The sequence below is a fragment of the Mobula birostris genome, chromosome 17 (assembly GCF_030028105.1).
Source record: "Mobula birostris isolate sMobBir1 chromosome 17, sMobBir1.hap1, whole genome shotgun sequence".
NCBI lineage: Eukaryota > Metazoa > Chordata > Chondrichthyes > Myliobatiformes > Myliobatidae > Mobula > Mobula birostris.
In genome coordinates, this window is record NC_092386.1 from 25,836,020 (window position 1) to 25,858,849 (window position 22,830).

The following is a 22,830-nucleotide window of genomic DNA, read 5'->3' on the forward strand; positions in this document are numbered from 1 at the left end:
GCCAAGTGTGTGAGGGTTTTGTGGAACTTGCAAAAGCTAGTTGCTAGTCCTGAGTGAAAGGCATTGTTGGAGAGTTGCTCGGTAAAGGAGGGAGGGAGGTCTGTCGACAACAGTTTCGTCTGAAGCATCACCGTCCTGGAACATTCTTGGTGACCCACAGCTCCCAAAGAGCCTGAATTGTTTTTTAAATGTATCTGATAGTTACATCTAAGAACAGTTCAAATAAACTTAAACACCGGATTGAAGAATTAATTAACACTGTAGAAAAGATACATTTAATGATAGAGATCAGATGATCGTAAATGGCAGATCATTAATGGTTCTCTATGGAAGGTAATGGCCCGTACAGTTTAGTGTTACGAATATATTTGTAGATAGACATCTATATTGTCCAACTTACAGTAAAATAATAAAGAAAAAGTTAATATTTTCTGAAAGTTGTTACCTTACTTGCTTGAAGATATTGGTCAGCTTTCTTGGTCAATTTTAACTTCTTTGAAATACCTCGCTTAAACGTTACATACAATCCCTTTATTTTGCACATATTACAGTACAGAATCACTATAAATAAACTTAAATTACACAGGGCTTTAGTGATGGCCGCAGTGATTGCATACCAGCTGTTTTTTTCTTTCTTTGGAAAGTGGCGATAATGTACATTTCAATCTGGGTAGGGCATGTTTTAAGATTTTCAGTTATTGCTCAGATGTTATAAATTATTCCACAAGAAGTTAACATGACAACATGGAAACAATTTATAGTTGACTACAAGCATGAATGCAGCCAGTATTCCTCCTCCGGAATGCCATCTTGCATTTGCTGCAACTTGTGAGCATCTTGTGAAGCCTGAACCAGACTTGTCTTTAATGCCCTACCTTATCTGCAAGCAGATAGTATAATGTCCTGATGAATGGTCTCAATCTGAATCATCGACCATTTACTCTTTTCCATAGATGCTGCCTGGCCTGCTGAGCTCCTCCAGCATTTTGTGTGTGTTACTGTAGTATAGCGTGGTTCCTTAAGGTTGTCATAGTCAGGGGAGGTAAAGGGGACAAACTCTCACTACCTGTGAAATGCTCTCAATGGAGTGCATCTCAAACAGCTTCTAACAACTAAGTCCAGTTCTTGATCTTCACAAGTGGCTTGACTATTACGTCCGGCAAAACCATTTCTATTGACAGGAGAAGAAGCAAAGACGGGTTAGCTGTGCCTTACAAACAGTCATTTATGACCATAAGACCATAAGATATAGGAGCAGAAATAGACCATTCAGCCCATCAAGTCTGCTCCTCCATTCAATCATGGTTTGATCCAATTCTTCCAGTCATCCCCACTCCCCTGCTTTCACCCCATACCCTTTGATGCCCTGGCTAATCAAGAACCTATCTATCTCTGCTTTAAATACACCCCATGACTTGGCCTCCACAGCCTCTTGTGGCAACAAATTCCACAGATTTACCACCCTCTGACTAAAGTAATTTCTCCACATCTCAGTTCTAAAAGAATGTCCTTCAATCCTGAAGTCATGTCCTCTAGCCCTAGAATCCCCTACCATGGGAAATAACTTTGCCATCTCTAATCTGTTCAGGCCTTTTAACATTTGGAACGTTTCTATGCGATCCCCCCTCATTCTCCTAAACTCCAGAGAATACAGCCCAGAGCTGCCAGACGTTCCTCATACGGTAAACCCTTTCATTCCTGGAATCATTCTCGTGAATCTTCTCTGAACCCTCCCCGATGTCAGTATATCCTTTCTAAAATAAGGAGCCCTTATTTCAGGCAAGTGGGACTCGTCAGCCGTGGTTGGCAGCTCATCTAGGAGAAGGAAACACTGATCTCAAACCTCCACTGCCTTGCGACTATACCCCCTGACAGGGAAGGCTTCAGGAGTAAACCCCAAGGGAAAAATCCGGAGTTGGGGTCCCTAAGGCAGTCCTACGTTGTGTTCAGTGCTGACTGGCAACTCCTGTGATGCTGCTGGTACCAAACTGTATCGGTCTCTGCCGTTCCTTTGGGTTCATCAGATGCGTGGAGAGGGGGAGCTTGCTACATGGGCAACAGCTTGCTCTCCATATCGTACTGCCCAGGCTTGTGTATCTAGACAGTTAGGACTCAACCCCTATAGTTGACCCTGACCAAAAGAGACCCCAGAGACAGTATAATTTTCAAGCTTACACGTAGAAATAATGCTATTTGACCTATGTATTTAAGTCTCATACTGGCACATTTAACTGAATTATAAAGCCTACCAAATACCTATACATCTGATAACCACATTTTCGGTTCTGCTGAAAAGGTGCCAATGTCTCTACAACTCACAACTAAGACAGTGGTATCCTGTCTTAGGATCCTTGGAGTGTCAAAGATCAACATGTAACATTATCACCGCTGAAGGTCAAGAGTGCAAAAAGCCTGGTATCTCTGTCCACCTCTTATCCAACTTGCTCCCCAGGCATTAGAATGATAAAAGTCCAAAACAATCACTGAAGTTGTAAATGTGCTCCTGCTCTTGGAAACACAAAATAGCAGGCATTGCCTATATGAGTTTCAACACAATGTTGCTATAGTTAAATTAGAAGACTAATATTTCAAATATATGGACGTGCAATCCAGAGACCAGTGCTCAAATCTCTCAACAAGGCAGCTATGAAACTTAAACTCAGATTAATACTGTGGAACTTAAAGGAAAGGACCTACTGGGGCTCTTAAGGACCCACCTGGTTCACAAACGCCCTTGAGGAGAAGAGTCAGCCACCCTCATACTGTCCAGCCAGCCTGCGACTGCGGACTCCTAAATTCCCTCTGAAGTGTCTAAGCTGTTTAGTCATAGCCATACTTTATTGATCCCGGGGGAAATTGGTTTTCGTTACAGTTGCACCATAAATAATAAATAGTAATAGAACCATAAATAGTTAAATAGTAACATGTAAATTATGCCAGTAAATTATGAAATAAATCCAGGACCAGCCTATTGGCTCAGGGGGTCTGACTCCCCCAAGGGAGGAATTGTAAAGTTTGATGGCCACAGGCAGGAATGACTTCCTATGACGCTCTGTGCTGCATCTCAGAGGAATGAATCTCTGGCTGAATGTACTCCTGTGCCCACCCAGTACATTATGTAGTGGATGGGAGACATTGACCAAGATGGCATGCAACTTAGACAGCATTCTCTTTTCAGACACCACCGTGAGAGAGTCCAGTTCCATCCCCACAACATCACTGGCCTTACGAATGAGTTTGTTGATTCTGTTGGTGTCTGCTACCCTCAGCCTGCTGACCAAGCACACAACAGCAAACATGATCGCACTGGCCACCACAGACTCATAGAACATCCTCAGCATCGTCCGGCAGATGTTAAAGGACCTCAGTCTCCTCAGGAAATAGAGACGGCTCTAATACTTCTTGTAGACAGCCTCAGTGTTCTTTGACCAGTCCAGTTTATTGTCAATTCGTATCCCCAGGTACTTGTAATCCTCCACCATGTCCACACTGACCCCCTGGATGGAAACAGGGGTCACCGGTACCTTAGCTCTCCTCAGGTCTACCACCAGCTCCTTAGTCTTTTTCACATTAAGCTGCAGATAATTCTGCTCACACCATGTTTCCCATTAGTATGACAATGAGACAGCAAAGGGATAGAAGCCTGTGGACCAACTGGCATTGACACAACCTTTGTAAAATGCTCCTGACAAACATCAGGGGGCTGGAGTCCAAGCTGACTCAAGGGCTAGTCCAACAGCAGCATGACCTAAGCATCTTTTACAGATGGCTTGCCAGCACCTTCATCACAGTCTCTGCATAGGTGCAGTCCCACCAGAGGTGGATGCACAAACCAAAGGGAGTAGTATTTGCAGTCCTCAGTTTCCACGCTTCTCTAGCCTACCTGTCTCAAGGCATAACTCATCTATGGGCAAGGAAACCTTTTGATTACCACTTTCTATCCTCCCTCAGCTGGTGAATCAGTGCTTCTCCGTGTTGGAGAAAACTTGGGAGAAGCACTGGGCATAGCGAGGGTACAGAATGTACTGTGGGTGGGAACTTCAGTGTCAGTCACTGAGAATGGTTTGCTAGCACCACCAGAGACCCCACCAATCCACTTCAAAGGATAAATCCACTTGGTGTCCTCACCAATCGCGTGGCAAATGCATCCATCCACCATAATATTCTCAGAGAATCTGTACAGAGATACAGAGCCTTTCTAATGCTGGGAACGGTCGCTATGGGATTCTTCAAAGCTGCTAAAGCAGACAAACCCAGAACACATGTAGCAGCTCAGTACTGAGCATCCATGAGACACTGTGGGCCACCAGCATCACAGATATTGGATGCAAAACCTCACAACCTGGCGTACTTCTCACTTCACTGTTATTTCAACAAGGCCGGGAGTCGACCCTACTAAAAAGAAGAGTGCCGGTGTGCGTTCTGGGAAAAGTACTGGGTGTACTGGGTGCGGCACCGGTTTAGTGAAGATGCCACACAGGATTACTGGCATGCTAAGTAGACGGTGGTGTAGTGGCATCAGCACTGGACTGCAAGGCGGATGGTCTGGAGTTCGAATCCAGCCAGGACCCGAACTGGGCAGCATTGTCTGTGCGGAAGAAAGGCCTGGCAATCTACTTCCATATCTTGCCACAACTACACCACCCATGGGGTCATGATAGCATTTAACAGGAAATAATAATGCATAAACAGTATGCATTAGGCAGAGTTAAGCCAACTCATGATCAATAAATCAGACATCTAATGCTGATTGATGGAGGACAATGAAATAGCCAAGAGAAAGGGGAGGCTCCAAGTACATCCTCATCTTCAACAAGGTGACCCCTGTTTCCATCCAGGGGGTCAGTGTGGACATGGTGGAGGATTACAAATACCTGGGGATACGAATTGACAATAAACTGGACTGGTCAAAGAACACTGAGGCTGTCTACAAGAAGGGTCAGAGCCATCTCTATTTCCTGAGGAGACTGAGGTCCTTTAACATCTGCCGGACGATGCTGAGGATGTTCTACGAATCTGTGGTGGCCAGTGCTATCATGTTTGCTGTTGTGGGCAGCAGGCTGAGGGTAGCAGACACCAACAGAATCAACAAACTCATTCGTAAGGCCAATGATGTTGTGGGGATGGAACTGGACTCTTTCACGGCGGTGTCTGAAAAGAGGATGCTGTCCAAGTTGCACGTCATCTTGGACAATGTCTCCCATCCACTACATAATGTACTGGGTGGGCACAGGAGTACATTCAGCCAGAGACTCATTCCTCTGAGATGCAGCACAGAGCATCATAGGAAGTCATTCCTGCCTGTGGCCATCAAACTTTACAACTCCTCCCTTGGAGGGTCAGACACTCTGAGCCAATAGGCTGGTCCTGGACTTATTTCATAATTTACTGGCATAATTTACATATTACTATTTAACTACTGATGGTTTTATTACTATTTATTATTTATGGTGCAACTGTAACGAAGACCAATTTTCCCCGGGATCAATAAAGTATGATTATGACTATAAAGGCAGGATCCGGCATACACACAAGTCCTAAAGAGAATACCTGTTACATTCACAACCGTGCTCAGACAGACGTGCTAAATAAATGATTCCTCCTGGCATCTGTCCGTTCTGTTGGTGCCAGTATCGATGGATACAGGTCAGGGGAATAAAATGAGGAAGAGGAGAATTAAGAGTGATGCAAGGAAGAGTTTTTACACACAGCTTGCAGCTGCAATCTGGAACGCACTGTCTGCAGCTATAGTGGAAGCAAGGTGTGGCCTACAAGAGAAAGCAGATAAGTACATGACCGAGAAAATTTTGCAGGGCTGCAGCAAAGGGAAAGGGGGGAGGTGGAATGGCAGATTTGGTCCTGTGGTGAGCCAGCACAGACAGGATGGGCTGAGAGGCCACCTCCTATGCTGTAAACAATCTGATTCCCTGATTCTAAGAATCTTTCAAAGAAATATAGGCTTCTTAACATCAGGGCTGTAATTTTAATAATATGACCAAGAAACAAATTTATCGCATTTTTCAATGTGGGGATTTGCTCTCTGAATGTTGGTTACCACGTGGGGTTTTGTTATGCGCGCATCAGTACCTAGGCTTTAAAAGCAATTGGTTTTGAATTAATTCAGTGGAACTGGACACATCCTCACACTTGAAAGATGCCATGACACTCTGTAAATAATGGTATTTGGATGACAGAATTGATGGTTTTCTGCTCAAGTCTGCAGATGATACAAAGATAGGTGGAGGGGCAGGTAGTTTCGAGGAAGCAGAGAGGCTACAGAAGGACCTAGACAGAGTAGGAGAACGGGTAAAGAAGTGGCAGATGGAATACAGTGTTGAGAAGTGTATGGTGATGCACTTTGACACAGCCTCAAAAATAGACGGACGTCTATTTAGAACAGAGATGAAGAGGAATTTCTTTAGCTAGAGGGTGCTGAATCTATGGAATTCATTGCCATAGGCGGCTGTGGAGGGCAAGTCATTGGGTATATTTAAGGCAGAGGTTGATAGATTCTTGATTGGTCAGGGCATTAAGAGATACGGGGAAAAGGCAGGAGATTGGGTCTGAGAGGGAAAAATCGGTCAGCCAAGATGAAATGGCGGAGCAGACTTGATGGGCCAAATAGCCTAATTCTGCTCCTATATCTTATGGTCTAATGGTAAGTAATATTTTTATTTACATTTTATTTTTGTTTTGTCTGGAGCCTAAAGCAAAAGGCGAACGGATGGGGCATCCCTAATTTATGAACAAAATCAGTGCATGCCTCAATGACATTAACAGCAAGGATTCATTCAGGCAGCATGTGACTTTGCAGCCTTGGGCCCTTTATGAGAAGGCAATGGCTATGTGTAACAAGCCAGGCAAAATACGCATCGTGGCTCCAAGGACAACACCACATGACAAATGAAATGTGAGATACTTTGGGAAGTCTCAGAGACGTTATGAAATTTATATAATTCTTGTTTTTATTTTTAAAAATCTCTATCTGTTGGCCGTCCAAATCAGTTTGAACAGCCCCAAAAAGAAAAATCTATTTGAGACTAACTGGTATTGTATTGGAAATCCCATTCCAACTGGCCATTGAACAGTTGATGTAAAAATGCAACATGTCACATTTGTGCAGTGTGGATCTTTGGAAGCAAAGTTAGATGTAGACTGCTCGAACAAAGGAGAGGAATCTTTATCTCAGTTATAACTTCACTGATTAGAATAAAATGCATAATCAAGGAAACTAGTAAAGCACAATCTTTGTGCATTATCGTATTGAATATTTTTCTTTATCTTTTGCAAAAATTATTCCACTGCATTCAGACTTGCAGTGCTGAAACTACTCTAAGATAGAATGCTTCCATCCCTAAACGGCCTTTTCTCATTAAGATCACATCTCCTGTTCGTGATATTAAATTCAAATTCAAAACCATCAGATTTACCTAGTCAGATATTAATTTACATTGCTTTGTCCTCCCATTCAAGGATAAATTTTCGACCCCAACACAAAATGGAAGCTGCCTTTTTAAAGCATTGTAGTCACATCAAGGGCAACTTCATTTGCTATACACATTTTTATGTATTAGCAATTTGTTGCAGTGTATTGGCATGACATGCAACAAAAAACAATATTCAACAACTATAAATGAAAGTTATATAAAAAAAATAAAATTAGAGGTTGAAGTATGGATATGGAATAAAATGTGCATAAATACCGCAAATATAGTGAAAATATCCTCAGACTCCTTTAGGAAGGAGGTCCAAGATGAAAGAACTCAAACAAATTAGCAAGTAGAGTAATACAACTTGAAGGGGAATTGCTGATTAACTTAAAAATTAACTTTATTTGTCACATGTACATCGAGACAGTGAAACGTACAGTGAAATATGTTGTTTGCATCAAATCAAGTCAGTGAGGATTATACAAGTGTCACCACACTTCTGGTGCGAACGTAGCAGGCCCACAACTTAGTAACCTTACTAGTACATTCTTGGAATATGAAAGGAAACTGGAGCACGCGGAAGAAAAGCACATGGACACGGGGAGAACGTGCAAACTTCTTACAGACAGTGGCGGAGTCGAGCCCCAGTTGCTGGTGCTGAAAATTAATTGCACTATGGTGGGATTCCCATGAACCTTCTGCCTATGTTCTCCAGATGGGTGCAGGGCACAGACGTTGAAGAGGAAACTTTGATAAGTCTCTGCATTGTTTCTTGTAAATAGCATAACTCCAAAGCCATCGATGACTGGACGTGAAGGATGAGTTTAGACTGGAGGACTGGCTGCTAATTAACGCTGGCTGTTTTCTCTTGGGCGAGGTTGAGTTTCTTAAATTGATCTTGGAATTGCACTTATTCAAGCTGCCAGGGAGTATTCCATCACACCATTGATTTGTGTCTTGTAACTTTCGGAAGCCACACACAATAGGCAGAGCAAAATAAACATGGGTCAGATCAAACCTCTGCAGTTCTGCCTTATCTAATCCTGAATGATGATGGGCAATGAAAGAGCAAACAGAAAGATGAGCTTCCAAGCACATCCTTATTCTCAACAAAGGCAGAATCCACCATTCACAATGATATACAGGCAGAAGTGCTGAAAAGATTATCTTTCTAAAATTAGGGGATAAATCATTAGAACCACAATACCCATCCACTGACCTGCTTTTCTTGCCACACTAACCACAGAAGTTATGCAACTGGCCGAGTTGTATTTCTTGCTGGCAAAGACTCCCATACAAGGGCAACAGTGGGAGACTTATTAATGGTAATGCTAATGGGAGGGAAACAGACTTCCTCTATTTAGATTTTGTGTGGAACAACTGCTTGCCAGCTTGTGCCCGCAGGTTGCCCAAGCCTTTCAGTGTGAGCACATGGGCCACCTTATTTTTTGAGGTGTTACAAATGGAATTAAATATTTTGCAATCGCCTAGCCAATGACCCCAATTTGCCACCCTGGTGAGGTTTAACAATAGGTTAGCAATGCACTCATTGTCTAGGTTGGATTTGATTAACACAAAAATACCTGGAATTTTTCCCCCACACTGATGATAGCAGCATTGAGATTAAAGGTACAGCTCTTTCTGGAACTCAAATTTTCAACAGCAAGGCAAGATTGCTGTTGGAGCCCATGGATTTTGTAGTATTCTGCGTATTTGGCTAATTTTTGATACTACAGTTAGCAAAGGAAATGCTGGATGCTGACAGGGATGGCGGGCCATGAGAGGGTCCCCCGTTTCACCATGACTGGATAAAAATGAATGCAAACACTTCAACTTCGAGTTTTGTATTTATTGTCAAGCCTTGTCATCATTCAGACTCAAATATTCCTGTAGCTGCCTCCTCCCATTAGCCGGCTGATTATCAGCAAATGAATAGTGCAAGACTGAAGAACTTTGATTTCAACTGTTGTTACTGAGATCACTGAACTCTGCCTAGGCATCCGCGTTCAGTGTGCATCTGGTAACTTTACCAGCTTGCATCTCCTTTTTTTGGTATTTCTCTACAATCCTCAGTAAAGCAGGGTTGGTTTCATGGGACGAGCAGGGTGACGGATACAGTACACGCCAGTGTATCTAAATATTAGACACCAGTGTTACTGCCTTGGGGAACACTGTGGATGTCTGGTTTTGAGCTGCTAGGTATGCTCTAAATCTGCTCCATTTAGCAGTAGTAGCCTCAAACAGATTCTCCTGTGTGAGAATGGGATTCCATCTCCTCAAGATTTGTGCACTGACCACTCCCACCACAGTATTATGGTCAAATCCATGGGTGGGAGGTAGGCTGATGAGAACAAGAGCAGAGAATTTTGCTCTTGATCTTGCATTGCCTGCTACAATGCTCAGCACAGCAGCTCTAACTTTCAGCCAGCTGTAGTGCTACTAGTGCTACATGGTGATGGACATTTAGATCAGCCTGACAATGTCCTTTCATTGCTGTTGTGATATTCAATATGAAGCGATGACTACCAGAATGCTTCCTGGTCCTTGTTTGTTCTGGTCACATGAGTTCACTGTCAATGCTGAGGACTTCACGTCACCACCGCCAACTTTACCACATAGGGGACTGTAATGAAAGCACTCTGATATTGACTGTAAGGTATAATTGCATTAAAATGTCTCTTGCAGTCAATTACTTGACTGGAATATGGAAAGTCACTTGGCAGAAATCACCAGGGGTCTGGCAGGAGTAGACTGCTGGGCTAACCATGCAGACCAAATTCCCAATGTGCTCTCACACTATGCAAACCTCTATGCCAAGACATTAATTTGCTACAACATTTCTTGTTAAACTGTCACATAATTGCATGATTATTATAGCAGACTATATTTTCAAATTAAACTGGACAGTGAAAAGTTAAATGTTTGCTTCTAGTCATTATCACACTTTCAGGGCATTGCCATGTTAATATATGTAATCACTACTGTAATTCAGATGTTCAAAATAGCCTTCGCAAGTAGCATTGTTGTGTTTCACTGGTGTTTGTGCTGTTTGACTGATCTGAAACTGAGACTGCAATTTGCATCTTGCATCACGAAACAGATGCTGCTGGCTGGGAAACAGACTCGGGGGCCTGGCCAAAGGACCCTGCTGTTATTGCAGAAACGTGTGAAGTCCCAGTCTCGCGTCATTTTTGAATAAGTATTTTGAGTGCCTTATGCTTATGGGACTGACTTCGCCAATAAAAATATCAAAGAGAGTCAGTGACTAAATCTGTAAAATTGATAAGTGATCCAACCAGTTACTTAAATCTGGTTTGACAGCCACTTGGAGATAAATGGCAATATTATGAGAAACTTGGCTGTTTAAGACCACCTTCCATTGGGGCTCCCACCAGAAATTCTATGATCATCCATCTAGTTTGGTTCTGTAGTCTTTAATACTTGTGCTTAAAAAATGTATTTATCTTTGCTTTGACCAAATCGCGACAGTTTTCTGGAAGGCTCCAGATTTGCATTAGTCTCCAGATGAAAAGAACTTCCCAGCATCAATGCTGAATGTTTTTTTTTTGTTAGATCCTCTTTTTTTGGCACTCCCATCAGATCTACCTGCCTATCTGCCTATATATAGATATATATACACACACACATACCTTCAATATCAAGAGAGTATAAGCCTTGTCTAGGCATCAGATCTTATCTTTATAGATTAACCTACTTTGCCCCAATTCATTCGAGGAAAAAGTGTCCTGTGCCCTCTTCAAAGCCACACACACAAAACGCTGGAGGCACTCAGCAAGTCAGGCAGCATCTATGGAGAGAAATAAACATTCGACATTTTGGGCCAAGGCCCTTCATCGGGGCTTCGACAGCTTTTTGTGTGTGTTGCTCAAGGTCTCCAGCATCAGCAGAATCTCTTGCGTTTATCTCTTCAAAGCCATCCATGGTGCTGAACTGGGACAAAACTTTGCCATTGTTATATCAAGCCTAATCAAACATACAATAACACAGAGATATCACCAGTGTGTAAATAAAGTTTGATGTGTTTTTTTTAACGGTTGCTGGAAGTTGTTTCTGTCAGTGGTGGTGCGGGTGATGCCTACCTGTCCGGGTGAGCCTGTCGAGCCTCTCAACACTGGCCGAGGAGAGGCGACGTGCTCTGGGGCTGCTGACAGGGGTGGCTGGGTTGGAGAACTCTGAGTCTGTCTCGGTAGTTGCATCCTCCCTGAACAGCAGCAGCTCCTTGACGCACTTATGACAGACACTGTGCTGGCAAGGCAGGATCAGGGGATGAGTGAAGAGCTCCTTACATGATGGGCAGATCAACTCCCGCTCAATGTTTTTAATGGGAACCTATGGAGAGAAGAGAGAGATTAGAACATAGAACTGTACAGCACAATACAGGTCCTTCAGCCCACAATGTGCCGACCTTTTAACCTACTCTAACTCTTCCCTCTCACATCACCCTCCATTTTTTCATGCTTCTACCTATCTCAGAGTCTCTTAAATCTCCCTCCACTACCATCACCCTGGTAGTGTGGTCCATCCACCGATCACTCTCCATGTAAAAATCCTACCACTGACATTCTACCCCCCCACCATACTTTCCACCAATCAGCATAAACAACGCTCCCTCAAATTTCCATTTGCACTCTGGCTCTAGTTGCCCAATTAAACCTTAAAATTATGTCTTACCATATTAGCCATATCCCCCGGGACAAAAGCTTTGGCTGTGATGCCTTTTATCATCTTGTACACCTCTATCAAGTCACATTTCAATGTCCTTTGCTCCAAAGAGAAAAGCCCAAGCTTGCTCAATATTTCCTCATAAGACATGCTCTCTAATCTAAGCAGCATCCCGGTCAATCTCCTCTGCACCCTCTCTAAAGCTTCCACGTCCTTCCGTAATGAGGTGACCGGAAATGGACACAATACTCGAAGAGCAGTCTTACCAGAGTTTTATAGAGATGCAACATTACGTCATGGCTCTTGAACTCAGTTCCCCGAAAACAGAGGCCAACACACCACTCGCCTTCTTAACTACGCTATGAACTTGAGCGGCAACTTTGAGAGATCTATGGATGTTCAAAGTAAGTTTATTATCAAAGTACATACACTACTGTACTAAGACTTTTGCTCAGTACTGTACATGGTATTATATATTGAGGTGGACCCCAAGATCCTTCTGTTCCTCCACAGTGCCCAGAATCTTGCCATTAACCCTGTATTCATCCAGCAGTTGACTCAGTAAACTATGAGAATGCAAGTAGCATTGTGCTCATACCACTGTGCCATTTGGCCCCTCAGGTCTGCCCTGACATATAATATGATCTTGGCTGATCTATTCAACTCCTCGTCTGTGCCAATTTCCCGATCCCCTCGACACCCGAATCTTTCAAAAATGTAATAGTCTCTTTTTTTTTTACTTTTTTTCCTCTGCGTTAGAGATACAACATGGCACCAGGACCTTATCCCAACGAGCTCATGTGGCCAATTAACCTACTGACCGGTATTTGGAATGTTGAAGAAACCTGAGCACCCGAAGGAAATCCATATGGTTAATGGGAAAACTCCCTACAGACGGTGACAGAATCGAACCCGGGTCGCTGGCATTGTAAAAGCGTAATTTAGTGCCGTCCCCAAATGCTTCCAGAAACCTAGACTCCACAAGCCTCTGGAGTAGAGAATTCCAGAGGTTCACCAGCCTCGGCGAGAAGTTCCTACGCATCTATAGTCCTCATAGACAGTAACACTCAAGTCTGCCTGAGAAGTAATCTTCGAGCTTTGATGAATATGGCTGAAGCAAATAATTGCAGGTGCTGGAAATCTGAAACGTGTCAGTCAGCGTCCGTGGGCCAATGTGTTAGGTTGCCAACCGTGGAAACGTGGGAAAGCAAGTACTAAGTTGGAGAGAGGGCTGGGGAGGGGAGATCAGAGGGAATCTATATAGTAGGACTTAATTATTATTAATCACCGAGAAATTAATTTTAAGCAGAAAGATGTAACTGCGTCAGTAAAGAGAGGAGGAAAGGGCGAAGTTATCAGAAATTGTCAAGTTCCAAAGGGCTTGCAAAGAGCCAGTAAGAAGTTGAGGTGCGATTCCCTGTCCTTAAATTGGTCATTAAAGGTCAGTGTAGGAGACCAAGGAGATCGAGGGCATCCTTACGGGAATGGGGCGTTGAATTAAAGCGACCGGCAACTGGAAGTTCAGGGGGGCCCTTGCAAGGTGTGTTCTGCAAGTCACCACGGAACCACAAGTCGAAGAGAGTGGTGTGAATGCTAAGGGAGCACAGGCCCACAGACACTTCACGTCAGACTCCTCGAGCCTCACCACCCATACTTTCCAGCTCTTTGACCGGTTTGGCCCGGGGCTCACTTCTTGCCGCCCATCCCCCTAATTGTTAGACGTGCAAACGTGGAGCGGCAAGTTTCCGGGCTGCATTAAACCGGAGGGACCCCCGATCCGACCAAGGACCAACGTTGGCCAGGAGAAATGCTGGGCTGCAGCGAGAGACCATCATGGGAACCGTACCCGGAACTGTTTTATAGAGCAGAAATGCTGTCCGAGTAGATACTAGTGGGAAAGTGGGATCTGAGACAGAGGAAAGATCCCATCTGTAGATGATACAGGGGATGACAACGCATCTGCACAGGTTCGGATTCAACGTGCGGAGATCCACTGTCTCAGCAGCACACGCGCTTGGCTCCTGCAGTGGAGGGTCGGACAAAGCGCAGGTCTGGAGGGGTGGGGTGAAGAGTCACAGTGCCATACTAAAGCCGTCCCGGACTAGCAAAGACAACTCGGGGAGATCCCCTCAGGCTCGGGGAACTCAGACCGTGGGGCAGTGTGTAATGTCCCGAGAAAGAGTAGGTTGGAGTCCTGCCTTGCCTTCTCTCCCGCATATACACCTGTAACCCACCCGGTGGCCGTGGACTCTGCCGGCCAATTCCCGGAGCCGTTCTGAAGGGAAAGGAACCACTACAGATCCATCGAGCAATTGTAGAATTGCTCGCAGCTGTCCCAGCACCCTGCAGATGCAAGGGAGACCGACCTCGTTCCTCCGAGCTACAGAGGGCATGTCTCCCTCCATATGGGGCCACCTACCTCACCACGGGAGATCCTGTCAACGATGAATCCAAACTCACTTATGTCGTCCGAGTCGGACATGCTCGGGGGGCTTGGGGGCAGCTCCGTGAGCGCCCGTGAACAGCTACTTTCTGCCTGTCCCAATGTGTCCGGGGGACAAGGGGCGGGTGCCAACGGTCCGCTCTGTCCCGGCCGAGGGATCCGCTCTCTGATACAGTATTCCGGGCTCAGCCCCGATTCCACCGCCCCAGTCACTTTGCCGAAGCCCGGGCTCCGCCCACAGCGTCCAAGCCGGGGCGTGGAGTCACGGCTGACCGAATCATGGCATCAAGACGAAGCGACAAGCCCCTGACAGCGGTCAGCGCCCGCCACTGATGGTTTCAGCGTAATCCTCCCCCTCTCCCCTCCCTCGAACCCACCCTGCTCATTTTACAGCGGAGACGCCACCAACGTCCAGTAGATTTGCGAAATAAAGTCATTAAATACTCTTCCAGGACAATATTAATTCCATTGCACTGGTGTCCCGACCCTGCCTGGGACCCGGGGCGGATTCTTCCGAGTCTAGTAAATCAGCAAGCGCTTCCAAGTGTAGTCTAACTCAGTAAATTTACCTGCGAGTTTAATTAATGTCCCTGCCCGCAGTTAATAATAATGCTGTCTGCAGCTTGCCCGAGGTTAAGCCTCAGGCAGATGACGGTCAAGGTCAGGGAGAGGGAACGAGGGCAGACTCCCAGACATTGAAAAGTACCATACTGTCTCTGCCAGGGGCTACTTGGAGCCTAACAAAGTGGTCGTTCCGTGAGGGATGGGGAGGGGGGCGGTGTTGAGCTGTCGCCTGCTTCTCTTGAGATTATACTACACACCACAAACACCGATCTCTCGGTTCTCAGCAGTCCGCGCCACACCCGTCTCGACACACGGGGAGAGAGGATGGCACACACACACACACACACACACACACACACACACACACACACACAAACACAGCAGAGACACCGTTCAATCAGAAACTGGTGGACCTCTCCCTTATAAAAAAGACACTGGAGTAATTATCAGAATGAGTTGCCATGACGGCAGAGGATAACGAACGCAGCGCGGAGGTTTAAAGGGCTCATTTGACGCGGGTGTAAACTACGCTCCGACGCTGGGCCGACTACAGTCCTCACATTGTTCCGTATATAGGATGTGGCTTGGCTACAATTCAACAGGTACAAACGCGGATGCAACTTCCAAAATAAAATTAATGGGACTCAGAGGTGCCAGGTTCCCAGGGGCTCTGCTCAGAGGCTGCTTCACGGACCGTGGTAAAACAGTGAATGCTGCCGCCAGACAAAGCAAAATACTGCGGATGCTGGACAATTGAAAGAATAAATTGCCGGAAGCACTCAGCTGGCTACACGAGATCTGTGGAGAGGGAAATGCAGAGTACGATTGGATCGATTACCTTCTGTCGGAACTACGATTATCGAAATTTACCGCGCAATTACACACCATTGTTTGTTGTAATCCACTCTCGCCATCTCCGCCTGTCCGAGCTGGATGCAACATTTCATCAAAGGGTGTCTGACAGGAATAGGTTTACATGCTTCAGTACATTAGGAGCCGGTACACTCAGTGCAGCCTCGCCACTGTAAGTGTTTCGGGCGGAATCAATTAACGAGCATAAGATCGCATAAACTACAAAAGGACGTCAAATTCGCTGTTCTAAATCTTTCATTTTCACAGCAGCATTATTTCTAAAGCGATCTTACGCCGTGCGACTCTGTTCCGCGAGTAATTTAGCAAGAAAGTGGGCGGAGTACATATTCACTGTAAACTAAACAGTCACATGAATCCTGTCTGCCAGCTAAGATGCAAAACTATTTATTCATTTATTACCCCCTGTAAAAAAAATTCTTCATTAAAATGATGGCGTGGATTAATGTTCAGCCAGCCTGCGATTTGTCTGTAATTTAAAGCAGTTTGCAGCTCCCGTCTCTATAGCAGCTTGTTTCATGTCATGACTCGATCAAAATTGAACAAAAATAAATGAGACACCTAATATTTAAAATCTAGGCTGTGATCACATCGAATAGGAAGCAAACTGACGTGGAGTGGATCATGAAGAATAGAATTCAGCCCATCAAGCTGGTGATAGCTCAAGTGGGTTATCCAATCTGCCCTGCTTTATGATCTTTCTTGATTGTCCTGCATATTTTGTCCTTTAAAGTGGTTAATCAATTTCCTTTTGAACATTATTGAACCTACTTGCAGTCCGGATCGCAGCAACTTGCCGAATGAAAGCTAATTCTTTCGCTGTTTCTATTTCTCTTTACAAATATCCTTCCCTGGTGTCCTCTGGTTTTAAGCAATAAAAAATGTTTCTTCTCATTTCCTATATAGAGGTATTATATGTTTTTAAATATCTCCATCTGATTTCTCCTTAACTGTAAGAAGAACACCTGTCTAACCTTTGGTAGTGAATGTGCTTTTTAAAATGGTCTCTATCCCGCCCAGACAAGTGTTGCTAGTTTAGAGGTGAGCCTGGGTGCAGAAAGGGGACAAGCTGGCACAGTTGTTTTCCTAAGGCTGATCTGCCCCTGAAGGCAGAGTACAGGGTTAATGGCAGGATTCTCAGCAGTGTGGAGGAAGAATGGAAATTGAGCTCCATAGATTTATCAAAATTCCCTAGCAAATTGATAGAGTGATTAAGAAGGTGTGTGGTGTGATGGCCTTGATTAGTCGGGGGATTGAGTTCAAGAGCCACAGGGTAATGTTGCAACTCTATAAAACTCTGGTTAGACCACACTTGGAGTACTGTGTTCAGTCCAGGTCACCTCATTATAGGAAGGATGTGGAAGTTTTCGAGAGGGTGCAGAGGAGATTTACCAGGATGATGCCTTGTGAGGACAGATTGAGCAAGCTAGGGCTATAGTTTTTAGAGAGAAGGAGGATGAGATGTGACATGGTAGAGGCCTAGATACAGTGGACAGACAAGAGGCTTTTAGCCAGGGTGGATTTGGCTAATACTAGGAAGATAACTTCAAGGTGATTGGAGGAGAGTACAGGGCAGATGTCAGAGGTAGCTTTTTACACAGAACATGGAACGGGGTGGTGGTAGAGGCAGGTACATTATGGACATTCAAGAGACTCTTGGGCACATGGATGGGAAAAATGGCGAGCTATGTGGGATGGAAGTGTTAGATTAACCATGGAACAGGTGGAAAGATGGACACAATGTCATGGTGCTGTACTATACTATACTGTTCTGTGTTCTAGAGTGATTCATCAGGATGGTGAATCATTGAATATAAGGAAGGAGTTGGAGGGGAACCAGAGGGAGGAAGGTATGAGTAATTGACAGATCTAGAGGGCAGTGGAGAGGAAAGAGATGGGATGCTGGGGTCAGTGGAATAAGGAGAACAAAGCGGTGGGGAGAACAGATGGGAATGGTTACCAGAAGGTAGAGAGATTAATGTTTATGTCATCAGGTTGGAGACTACCCAGGTAGGATGTGAGTTGACAAGGCCATGGACAGACAGGTTGAATAGAAAGCGGAATTAAAATGGCTGGCCACTGGGAGATCCAGACTGTCATGGCAGATGGAGTGAAGGTGCTAATCAGAGCGGTTCCCTCAGGTCTCGCCAATGCAGAGGAGGCCATAACGGGAGCACAAGATCCAATAATTGACACAAGTGGATTCACATATGAAGGACTGCCCAACCTGGAAGGACTGTTTCGGGGTCTGAATGGTGGAGGTGCAGGGGCTGGAGTAACGCTGAGAATGGTTGCAGAGATAAGTGCCTGAAGAGGGATCAGTGGGGAAGGATGAGCAGACAAAGGAAACATGGAGAGAGTAATCCCTGCAAAGAGTGGGGGGGGGGGTGCGAGGGGAGGGGACGGGATGATCTGCCTGGTGGTAGAATCCCATGGTGGATAGCAATATTGCAGAGGATGATATGTTGGATGTGTGGGCTTATGGAGTGGTAGGTGAGGACAAAGGGAACTCTATTGCTGTGATGTCTGGGGAGTGGTGAGGGAGATTGGGTGGAGGGCTGCATTGAAATGCAGTGTTGGTGGGGGATCCCCATTGTCTACAAAAGGAGGTAATCACGGGTGTCATCAGAGTGGAAAGCCTCATCGTGAGAACAGATATGACAGGGTCAAAGGACGGAGGCCAGCAATGGCTGGTATCTCTTTAAGCAAAATTAAACAGTAGAGTGAGCACTACTCTCACTGAACACAAGGTAAGAGATATTTTTATTGTTTTAACTAATTGGATCAAGAGGAATGTAATTGGTGTGGAACAAGCCACAGCTGGATCTGATGTCATTGTTAGATATAGAGTGGTTATCTGACAAACTATCAGCGATTGCCTTACGCTTTAATAAGTTCAAAGTCCTTTATTCTATTCAGTCATTCATTGTACACTTGCTAGTAGATGGTCTATTGAAATTCAACAGTCCTTCTGGACTGACCTCCAATCAATGTGTTAAACTGCTTTCCTATTGCATTTACTGAAAATGGCAGCAGCAAGTACCACAGAATGCATGAATCTCTCATTACCAATGATAATCTCAGGGTAATTTATTGGCTTCTGTCCAATGGAATCTTCCAATTGGTGTATTAATTCACATCAGTATTTTCTGTCCGTCTCTATGTGCAGAACATAGCATGGCGCTTGAAGGTGGGCCCACGATGTTTGTGTAGAATGTGATGTCAGGCTAAACCTGTTGCCTCTGATGCACAGGATCTGTATCCCTCCATTCCCTGCATATTCATGGGCCTCTGCAACTCATGTTCTCAATATTATTTATTTATTGTTATTATTTGTTTCTTTTGCAGACTTTGTTGTCTTTTGCACAGTGGTTGCTTGTCAGTTTTTGTGTGTAGTTTATCATCGATTCTGTTGTATTACTTGTTTTCTGTAAATGCCCACAAGGAAATGAAACCCACATGAGTCGTTGAAATGAAAATGGCAGTATACCTGGCCATGTGCTCAGAGACTGTGCAGTCCAGCTAACAGATGTTCTCACTGACTCCTTCATCTGGATCGGACTCACCATCCGCGCAGGCCTCAAGGCCACCACCTCATCCCGGTGCCCAAGAAGCTGACTCAAAAACTACATTCATGTTGGTACTGGCCTCACTAATAATGAAGTGCTTCGAGCGAATGGTTATGAACTGCGTTAAATCCAGCCTTCCCACCACATTGGACACCTACCAGTTCACATAACACCCATGTTGGTCCGCTAACAACGCCATACCCTCCTTCACAAATTATTTCTTTGTTCTACTGTGAAAGCCTGCAAGAAAATGGATCTCAGGGTAGTATATGATGACCTATATGTATTTTGAAAATAAATTTACTGTGAACTTTGAAGTGAAATACATGGGTTCATGTAACACGACAGAAAGCTCCAGTTAAGGTCCATGTGTGCATGTAATGGATTAGAACATAGAACACAGAAAACCTACAGCACAATACAGGCCCTTCAGCCCACAATGCTGTGCCGAACATGTACTTACTTTAGAAATTACCTAGGGTTACCCATAGCCCTCTAATTTTTCTAAGCTCCATGTACCTATCCAGGGGCCTCTTAAAAGACCCTATCGTATCCACCCCCACCAAAGTCACCAACAGCCCATTCCATGCACTCACCACTCTCTGCATAAAAACTTACCCCTGACATCTTCTCTCTACCTACTTCCAAGCGCCTTAAAACTGTGCCCTCTCATGTTAGCCATTTCAGCCCTGGAAAAATCCTCTGACTATCCACACGATCAATGCCTCTCATATCATATTGTCTGATAAAAATCACTTCTGCCCATAGCTCCTAGTGTTGAACTACTATTTCTAACCTTCTATGAGAAGAAATGGTATAAATACACTATTATTTCTTCATATCAACCAGCTTCAAATGGATTAGCTGAGAGATGAGAAAAGATAGGGAAGCTCTCGTGAAGCAAGGGTCATTCAGAAAATAACATGCAAAGTCGTTTTACTTTGTTATGACTGAAGTACAGAAAAATTCTGCACTCTGTGATGGACACCTGCAGAAATATTAATGAAGAGAAGCTTGTCACAAATATTGTTTCTGGAATATCCTGTGGTTCCAGTGAGTAAGAGTGGTACGAGAGGTTTATAACAATCTGACAGTGACATTAGACTGTGCAACATTCAACATGTGTACATAATAAGCGTACAAACTTGCAAATAAATAGCACTTTTCTGAATGTGTACATCTTGTGCCTTTTTGCAATTGTTAAGACATTATCATTTGTAATGAAAGACGAGCTAGAATGGTAAGCAGAGGTCCAAAAAACAACTAGGGACACTACTATTTATTTCCATCCAGTTTAAAGAACTGCTTTCTTCAATTTAGCTGGTTTTATACTTGTACCTTCACTGTGACCTGGGCTTTAATTCTGCAAACAAATAAATCATGTGGTATTTTGTCAAATATACTTTATAATTCCAGACTCTCTAAACCTCTCGTTAACTATTACTTCAAATAGATGAAGCTTTATAGGTCCCCAGTTGCACCAGGGTATTAAAAATCAATTGTGTGGTGTGAAAGTGGGAATAGCTTGAGGAACAGACAGCATAATGAAAGATGGTAGGCCATTAATGAACCTGTTAGGATTTTACAACCATCAGGCACACTTCCTGGTCATCTTCTGGTATTATGCAAACATGACTAGGTTTAATCAGTCAATGCCCATTTAATTTTCATGTTCATTAAGCATTATGTATTAAAATTCTTTAAAATCATTTCCAGTCCACTTGGCAGGAAGGTTTAAGTATGCAGTTCTTGCAGGTGACCCTTCTGTGAATGATCATTATCTTCATTTGAATGTAAACGTTGAAGTTGTTAAACCAGCTAAAGGAAGCTGACAGCTTTAGAAACAGAAAAACGGTGTAAAAAAGTAAGTTACATTATTACAGCTCACAAGGCAATTTAGCCTATTGTTCTTTAAAGAGCAGTCCCCTAGTTCCATTTTCTCACCCTTTCATTTGAATTACTCTGATGTCCAACTAGTTGCTTTCTAAAAGCATGACACACACAGAGTTCTGGAGAAACTCATGAGGACAGGCAGCATCTATGAAGGGGAATAAAAAGTCAACGTTATGAGCTGAGGGCCCTTCAACAGGACCAAGTCTCCATAGGTGCTGATGAATTCCTCGGAACACTTTGTGTGTGTTACTCTGGATTTCCAGCATCTGCAGTAACTCTTAAATTCATTCCTTCTGAAAGCACTGTTTAATTCTGTTGACACCATCCTTACAGGAAATGATTTCCAGATCAGAATTAATCTCAGAATAAAGAGGTACCTGCCCATCATGTTAGATCTGTGTCTTTGAACATATATAATAGGAACAGTTTTCCCTTGTTCACCAACCAGAAAACTGCTCCTGATTTCAGAACCTTTACAGATCCATCCACACTCCTTTCGAACTTTCCAAGCTGGACAAAAACCATAGTGTAAGTAAGCCTATAAGTAATAAATATGAGAACATCTGCATATGCTTGAAATCCAAACCAATACACACAGAATGCTGGAAGAACTCAGCGGGTCAGGCAGCATCTATGGAAAACCTTAACAGTCGACATTTCAGGCCAAGACCTTTCTTCAGGACTGACAAGGAAGCGGGGAGATGTCTGAATTAAAAGGTGGAGTTAATATCCATTATCTCTTGAATTCTTCTCATGAGTTCTTTCTGCACTGTCTTTAGGATGACATCAACATCTTAAAATGCTACATGGAGCTAATATCAAGTGCAAATATACAGCAAACCAAAGGTGGAGCAACAAACTATATGCTGGAGGAAATCAGCACATTGGTCAACATTTGCAGGGTGAATGGAATTGCCGGTGGTTCAGGTTGAAACCTTACATCAGGAAGGCAGTCTCTTGTATTTCTGTGAAACTATAGATGGAGGCATTTAAACATCAAAATTATGACGATGGAGGAGTGAAATTTTCACGGGGTCATGAAGCAAGAGAGTAGTGAAGAGGTGGAATTCTAGAGGGTAAGTGCTACAAAGCTGGAGTTATGGAAGGCAGAGTAGGGTTGAATGGAAGGCTTGTGAGAAGAATGGAAACTCTGGAATTAACTATCAGGACAAATAAATCTGAGATATTATAATAGGGGTGCAGGAGAATGAAGGGAGACTTGATAGAGGTATACAAAATTATGAGGAGTATAGATAGGGTTAATGCAAGCAGGCTTTTTCCTCTGACCTTGGGTAAGACTAGAACAAGAGGCCATAGGTTAAGCATGAAAGATGAAATATTTACAGGGAATCCGAGAGGGAAATTCTCACCCAGAAGA

General features: G+C 44.0%; 1 protein-coding gene across 5 annotated transcripts in view; it reads right to left on the reverse strand.

Annotated features, from left to right (window-relative positions):
• trim36 (tripartite motif containing 36) overlaps positions 1–16,031 on the reverse strand; it is a 122,518-nt gene extending 106,487 nt beyond the window's left edge. For 4 of the 5 annotated variants that reach the window (XM_072281071.1, XM_072281075.1, XM_072281073.1 and 1 more), the window contains exons 1-2: positions 14,533–14,741; positions 11,531–11,780 (exon numbers count right to left, since the gene is read on the reverse strand). In XM_072281071.1, the coding sequence (XP_072137172.1) occupies positions 11,531–11,780; positions 14,533–14,595 (313 nt within the window). In that variant the 5' untranslated portion in view covers positions 14,596–14,741. Of the gene's footprint in view, positions 1–11,530; positions 11,781–14,532; positions 14,742–16,005 lie in introns of those variants that run through there. The other variant, XM_072281074.1, reaches the window with a different exon arrangement.
• Positions 16,032–22,830: the final 6,799 nt, after the last annotated feature.